This window comes from Babylonia areolata, chromosome 7 (genome assembly GCF_041734735.1).
Source record: "Babylonia areolata isolate BAREFJ2019XMU chromosome 7, ASM4173473v1, whole genome shotgun sequence".
In the NCBI taxonomy this organism is placed as follows: Eukaryota; Metazoa; Mollusca; class Gastropoda; order Neogastropoda; family Buccinidae; genus Babylonia; species Babylonia areolata.
Genome location: NC_134882.1, coordinates 321,853 through 330,000, shown reverse-complemented (window position 1 = coordinate 330,000; position 8,148 = coordinate 321,853). Strand labels below are relative to the sequence as shown.

The 8,148-nt window shown below is 39.5% G+C and overlaps 1 protein-coding gene across 7 annotated transcripts in view; it reads right to left on the bottom strand.

The window, feature by feature from the left end:
- LOC143283637 (uncharacterized) overlaps window positions 1-8,148 on the bottom strand; it is a 393,825-nt gene that overhangs the window by 125,006 nt on the left and 260,671 nt on the right. For all 7 annotated transcript variants that reach the window (XR_013055424.1, XR_013055425.1, XR_013055423.1 and 4 more), the window contains one exon: window positions 7,754-7,911. Coding sequence is in view for 4 of the 7 variants with exons in the window: in XM_076589820.1 (XP_076445935.1) it covers window positions 7,754-7,911 (158 nt within the window). In the remaining 3 variants the exon portion in view is untranslated. The remainder of the gene's footprint in view (window positions 1-7,753; window positions 7,912-8,148) is intronic.

Below are 8,148 nucleotides of genomic sequence, written 5' to 3'. Positions count from 1 at the left end.
GTAAACCTCGCAATGACCTTCATGTAAACGGTTTAGAAGCTGTATGGGTTGAGACAAAATTAGATCAAATAAGTTTATTAATTGGATCTTTTTATCGTCCACCTAACTCCAATGTTAATTACTGGAATTTGATCGAAGAAAGCATACGTAGAGCCAATGACACCACAAACAAATTCTTGATTCTTGGTGATTTTAATACTGATTTCCTAACAATACCATCACCCCACTTAGTAGATATTTTGAATCGCTACCATATTAAACAATTAATAAATGAACCAACGAGGATTACCGAAGTAACAAGTTCATGCTTAGATCTGATACTTACTCAAAGCCCCAGTATGATCAAATCAACGGATGTCATGCCTGCTATCTGCAGTGACCATAGTGTACCTTATGTGGTTGTCAAGAATACAGTAGTTAGAGAACAGTCATTTAAAAGAACAATTTTCAATTACAATAAGTTAGATACATATAGATTTTGCAATCTCCTACACCAGGTTAATTGGGATGAAGTGACCAATAATAAAACAATTGACGAAAGTGCGGAAACGTTTTCAAATATTATAATGGATAAAGCAAAGCAATGTATGCCAACGAAGACTATCACGGTACGTCCAAATGATGTCCCTTGGATGACAGATGAAATTAGGCTGCTAATAGAGGAACGTAAAATAATTCATAAATTAGCTAAACAAACTAACAAACCAGAAGACTGGCAACAATTTCGGTGTTTTAGGAACTATGTTACATATAGAGAAAAACAAAGACAGCTTGAGTATATCACCAATTTAGAAAATAAGATAACAACTTCATTTAATTTTGGAACAAAAGAATGGTGGAAACTTGTTAAGTCATTTTTGAGAAAGAAAGGTGTTGGGTCAGATGAAATTCCCCCTATTATATCTAATGGTATTGTCTATTATAAAAACAAAGATAAAGCTGATGTTTTTAACAACTTTTTCATTTCACAATCCACTCTTGAAGACAGCGAAAAAGATTTACCTGATATTCCATTCCTCGACTTAGAACTTACAGACATAGCGCTTACTACTTCTGATGTTGAAGGTGTTATTCTAAATCTAAATAAAAATAAAGCGGTAGGGCCAGATCTTGTACATAACAGATTGTTAATTGCCTCATTGCCAGCCATTCTAGACCCACTAACCAGGATTTTCAACAAAAGCCTTCATGAATCCAAATTTCCTCTGGTATGGAAAACAGCACATGTAAATCCTCTGCATAAAAAAGCTTCGAAGGAACATTGTAGTAATTACCGTCCAATCTCTTTGCTTAGCTGTGTTGGTAAAGTCCTTGAGAGATGCATCCACAAGCAAGTTTACAAGTTTTTTTCATCAAATCATATTTTATCTCCTTCCCAGTCAGGTTTTATTCCTGGTGATTCGACAGTAAATCAGTTGCTCTGTATTTATAATGACTTATGCTCATCTTTTGATAATGGAGTCACAACCCAGGCTGTGTACTTTGATATATCTAAAGCTTTTGATCGAGTTTGGCATAAGGGACTTCTTCTGAAGTTAAGAGCGAATGGCATACGAGGCAAATTACTTGACTGGTTTTCCGATTACCTCTCTAACCGTATCCAAGCAGTTGTTATAAAGAGTGATAAGTCTGATTACAAAGGAATACCCGCAGGTGTTCCTCAAGGCTCTGTACTTGGTCCACTATTATTCCTTATCTATATCAATGATATTGTATACGACATCCATTCAAACATTAAGCTATTTGCAGATGATACAAGTATGTCCTTAGCACTAAATAACCCAAACATCCGTGCACAAACACTCAATTCTGACTTAGAAAAGATAGATTCTTGGGCTAAGCGATGGAAAGTCAAATTTAATGAGGGGAAAACAGAGTTATTAAATTTTTCTCGAAACACTGACACAATTTTACCTCTTACTTTTGGCATCACACCATTACAAAGTACAGACACACATAAACATCTAGGCGTCATACTCCAAAACAACTGTAAATGGGAGGAACATATTAAAAGTATAATCAATGCTGTAACTATGTTGGTTTCTTGTCTTAAGACGTATAAGTACAAGTTAAATAGGAGAGCATTAGAAATCATGTACAAATCATTCATATTACCACATTTTGACTATGCTGATATTGTTTGGGATAATTGCACAGATGCACAATCAGATTCTCTGGAAAATTTACAGCTTGATGCATTAAGAACCATAACTGGAGCTGTTCGTGGGACAAGCCACCAAAAAATATACCAAGAATCAGGGTTCTGTACACTTAAGGAAAGAAGGAAAAGACACAAACTTGTGCATTATTTCAAGATGGTTAACGGTCTATGCCCTAACTACCTAAATGGTCTTGTTCCTGGTCTTGTTTCAGACAATAACCCTTACCATAGACGCAGGTCATTGGAACGCACCGTACCAAGATTTCACACCGAACTCTATCGGAAATCATTCATACCATCTACTACTTATCTCTGGAATTCTCTACCTGATTATGTTAAAACCAGCAATTCCTTAAGCCAGCTTAAACATTACCTATGTGCTAACGATGCTGTAGTGCCTAGCTATTATTACTATGGTAAACGGAAGGAACAAATCATTCACTGTCGACTTCGTCTTGGGATTAGTGACTTAAGAGAAGATATGTTCAACAGACATTTAATAAACGACCCACTTTGTGCTTGTGGCACTGCAAGCGAAACTGCTGAACATTATTTATTATTTTGTCAAGATTTTCATATGGCTTGGGCAAACACAATCTTAAATTTATTTCCAAACTACATTCACGTTAAAATTCTGTTGCATGGAGATCCTGTTCTCCAAAATCATACAAATATATTCATATTTCAAACTGTCCACCAGTTTATTTCCGATTCAAATAGATTTTAGCTTAGAAAGTATTGTGAAGAAAGAGTACAACATGATTCTATTCGTAAAATATATGTTGAATTTTTTGACTGACCAAATATTCAAGGTGAATGGATTGGCCAATGATCTGTTAGAATTTCTCCTCTCCCCTCTGTTCCCCCTCCTCCACCACCTTACCCCCCATTCTTCTAAATTTTCTTCTTCTTCTTCGTGTTTTTCTTCTATTAGGCCAATTACTTTGGTGATAATAAATTTAATCTCATGTTAATATTGATATTAGCATTATTTTACTATATTATGTACTGTTTGTTTATTTGTTTTATTTCATTATTACATTACATACTGTTTATGCATGTTATTTCATACAAGTCATAATATGGTTCATCTGCCATCATGATAAAATTGAAGTGCAACGTTGTGAGCACAGTATAAGCTTTAAGCTTGTTGATGCTCTTTTGTCATTCAATGCATTGTAATCATGTGTATTGTTGAATAATTAAAGTTTATTTAAACCACATCAGTGGGGTAAAACATGTACATGTGTGCCATCAGTGAGGTAAAACATGTACACATGTGTGACATCAGTGGGGTAAAACATGTACATGTGTGCCATCAGTGAGGTAAAACATGTACATGTGTGTCATCAGTGAGGTAAAACATGTACATGTGTGCCATCAGTGGGGTAAAACATGTACATGTGTGCCATCAGTGAGGTAAAACATGTACATGTGTGCCATCAGTGAGGTAAAACATGTACATGTGTGCCATCAGTGAGGTAAAACATGTACACATGTGTGACATCAGTGGGGTAAAACATGTACATGTGTGCCATCAGTGAGGTAAAACATGTACACATGTGTGACATCAGTGGGGTGAAACATGTACATGTGTGCCATCAGTGGGGTAAAACATGTACATGTGTGCCATCAGTGAGGTAAAATATGTACATGTGTGCCATCAGTGGGGTAAAACATGTACATGTGTGCCATCAGTGGGGTAAAACATGTACATGTGTGCCATCAGTCAGGTGAAACATGTACATGTGTGCCATCAGTGGGGTAAAACATGTACATGTGTGTCATCAGTGAGGTAAAACATATACATGTGTGCCATAAGTGGGGTAAAACATGTACGTGTGTGCCATCAGTGAGGTAAAACATGTACATGTGTGCCATCAGTGGGGTAAAACATGTACACATGTGTGCCATCAGTGGGGTAAAACATGTACATGTGTCCCATCAGTGGGGTATAACATGTACATGTGTGCCATCAGTGAGGTAAAACATGTACACATGTGTGACATCAGTGGGGTAAAACATGTACATGTGTGCCATCAGTGGGGTAAAACATGTACATGTGTGCCATCAGTGGGGTGAAACATGTACACATGTGAGCCATCAGTGGGGTAAAACATGTACACATGTGTGACATCAGTGGGGTGAAACATGTACATGTCTGCCATCAGTGGGGTAAAACATGTACATGTGTGCCATCAGTGGGGTAAAACATGTACATGTGTGCCATCAGTGGGGTAAAACATGTACATGTGAGCCATCAGTGGGGTAAAACATGTACATGTGTGCCATCAGTGGGGTAAAACATGTACATGTGAGCCATCAGTGGGGTAAAACATGTACATGTGAGCCATCAGTGGGGTAAAACATGTACATATGTGCCATCAGTGGGGTAAAACATGTACATGTGTGTCATCAGTGGGGTAAAACATGTACACATGTGTGCCATCAGTGGGGTAAAACATGTACATATGTGCCATCAGTGGGGTAAAACATGTACATGTGTGTCATCAGTGGGGTAAAACATGTACACATGTGTGCCATCAGTGGGGTAAAACATGTACACATGTGTGCCATCAGTGGGGTAAAACATGTACACATGTGTGCCATCAGTGGGGTAAAACATGTACATGTGTGCCATCAGTGGGGTAAAACATGTACACATGTGTGCCATCAGTGGGGTAAAACATGTACACATGTGTGCCATCAGTGGGGTAAAACATGTACATGTGTGCCATCAGTGGGGTAAAACATGTACACATGTGTGCCATCAGTTGGATAAAACATATACATGTGTGCCATCAGTTGGGTAAAACATATACATGTGTGCAATGCAACAAGCACATGAGTTAAAGGAAAGAAAAAATGTGCGTGAGTGTGCATGTGTGCATTGCGTAAGTGAGTGAGTGTGTGTTTGTGGTGTGTGTGTGTGTGTGTGTGTGTGTGTGTGTGTGCCATCAGTGGGGTAAAACATGTACACATGTGTGCCATCAGTGGGGTAAAACATGTACATGTGAGCCATCAGTGGGGTAAAACATGTACATGTGTGCCATCAGTGGGGTAAAACATGTACACGTGAGCAATCAGTGGGGTAAAACATGTACATGTGAGCCATCAGTGGGGTAAAACATGTACATATGTGCCATCATTGGGGTAAAACATGTACATGTGTGTCATCAGTGGGGTAAAACATGTACACATGTGTGCCATCAGTGGGGTAAAACATGTACATGTGTGCCATCAGTGGGGTAAAACATGTACACATGTGTGCCATCAGTGAGGTAAAACATGTACACATGTGTGCCATCAGTGGGGTAAAACATGTACACATGTGTGCAATCAGTGGGGTAAAACATGTACATGTGTGCCATCAGTGGGGTAAAACATGTACATGTGTGCCATCAGTGGGGTAAAACATGTACACATGTGTGCCATCAGTTGGGTAAAACATATACATGTGTGCCATCAGTTGGGTAAAACATATACATGTGTGCCATCAGTTGGGTAAAACATATACATGTGTGCAATGCAACAAGCACGTGAGTTAAAGGAAAGAAAAAAATGTGCGTGAGTGTGCATGTGTGCATTGCGTAAGTGAGTGAGGGTGTGTTTGTGGTGTGTGTGTGTGTGTGTGTGTGTGTGTGTGTGTGTGTGTGTGTGTGTGTGTGTGTGTGTGTTTGTGCAACTTGAAGTGACTTTGGGAGCATTCTTCCAGGCCCACCTGTCTGGAATCCTCTACCAAACACAGCAAATTTTGCCTTGTTCAACTCAGTTCAAATCAATCTAAAAACACCCAGTTTCATTAAGCTTTTGCCACATAAACTTAACAGTCAAGTTTGTAATCTTCTCTCCCCAACCCCATAGGCAATGTCTGTAATCTTCTCTCCCCAACCACCACAGGCAATGTCTGTAATCTTCTCTCTCCAACCACCATAGGCAATGTCTGTAATCTTCTCTCCCCAACCACCATAGGCAATGTCTGTAATCTTCTCTCCCCAACCACCATAGGCAATGCCTGTAATCTTCTCTCCCCAACCACCACAGGCAATGTCTGTAATCTTCTCTCCCCAACCACCATAGGCAATGCCTGTAATCTTCTCTCCCCAACCACCATAGGCAATGTCTGTAATCTTCTCTCCCCAACCACCACAGGCAATGCCTGTAATCTTCTCTCCCCAACCACCACAGGCAATGTCTGTAATCTTCTCTCCCCAACCACCATAGGCAATGTCTGTAATCTTCTCTCCCCAACCACCATAGGCAATGTCTGTAATCTTCTCTCCCCAACCACCATAGGCAATGCCTGTAATCTTCTCTCCCCAACCACCATAGGCAATGTCTGTAATCTTCTCTCCCCAACCACCATAGGCAATGTCTGTAATCTTCTCTCCCCAACCACCACAGGCAATGTCTGTAATCTTCTCTCCCCAACCACCATAGGCAATGTCTGTAATCTTCTCTCCCCAACCACCACAGGCAATGTCTGTAATCTTCTCTCCCCAACCACCAGAGGCAATGTCTGTAATCTTCTCTCCCCAACCACCATAGGCAATGTCTGTAATCTTCTCTCCCCAACCACCACAGGTAATGTCTGTAATCTTCTCTCCCCAACCACCAGAGGCAATGTCTGTAATCTTCTCTCCCCAACCACCAGAGGCAATGTCTGTAATCTTCTCTCCCCAACCCCATAGGCAATGTCTGTAATCTTCTCTCCCCAACCACCATAGGCAATGTCTGTAATCTTCTCTCCCCAACCACCACAGGCAATGTCTGTAATCTTCTCTCCCCAACCCCATAGGCAATGTCTGTAATCTTCTCTCCCCAACCACCATAGGCAATGTCTGTAATCTCAGTTTGTTTTTGCCTGAATTGTTGTATGACAAAAGAAATAACATAATAGAGTTACAGTTATATAAGTTGTCAACTATGTTAGCATTAACCATCAACATTATCAATATTCGTTATGGAAATGTGTGTGTGTGTGTGTGTGTGTGTGTGTGTGTGTCTGTGTCTGTGTCTGTGTGTGCATGGTATGAATGTGTACACTTGCTTCATATATCACGTCATCTTTTTTCCTTTTTATATAATTTGTTAGATGTTTTCCACTCTGAAACATTACAATTTCTGAAACATTACAATTTCTTTTTTGAAAAAACAAATCTGATTTATTTTTGTCAGACAAAAAATTCAGTGACTGTCCTTAAGATTATGGACAGGTAATATACTGTGATGCAATACTTCACTTTGCAATTGACATTTCAACGATCATGGACAGGTAATATACTGTGATGCAATACATCACTTTGCAATTGACATTTCAATGATCATGGACAGGTAGTATGTTGTGATGCAATACTTCACTTTGCAACTGGCATTTCAAAGATCATGGACAGGTAATATACTGTGATGCAATACTTCACTTTGCAATTGACATTTCAACGATCATGGACAGGTAATATACTGTGATGCAATACTTCACTTTGCAATTGACATTTCAAAGATCATGGACAGGTAATATACTGTGATGCGATACTTCACTTTGCAATAGACATTTCAAAGATCATGGACAGGTAGTATGTTGTGATACGGTACCTTCTTTGCCACAAGAGCTGTGTAGGTCCAGCCACTGAGCATGCAGGCATAGAGGAGTTCGTCAGGCAAGGTGTTGGCCGGTCTGATGGGAGGGATGTCAACAAAGTGAATCGGCTCATCAATGTTGTTGTCATGCCATCCCAGTATCTGCTTCTGATCTGAGCCCAACAATGAAACAGTTTGGCTTGTTGAGAAACATGATAAAAACAATGATTGAAATGAAATGATGAGGATGAGAGCCCAACAATGAAACAGTTTGGCTTGTTGAGAAACATGATAAAAACAATGATTGAAATGAAATGATGAGGATGAGAGCCCAACAATGAAACAGTTTGGCTTGTTGAGAAACATGATAAAAACAATGATTGAAATGAAATGATGAGGATGAGAGCCCA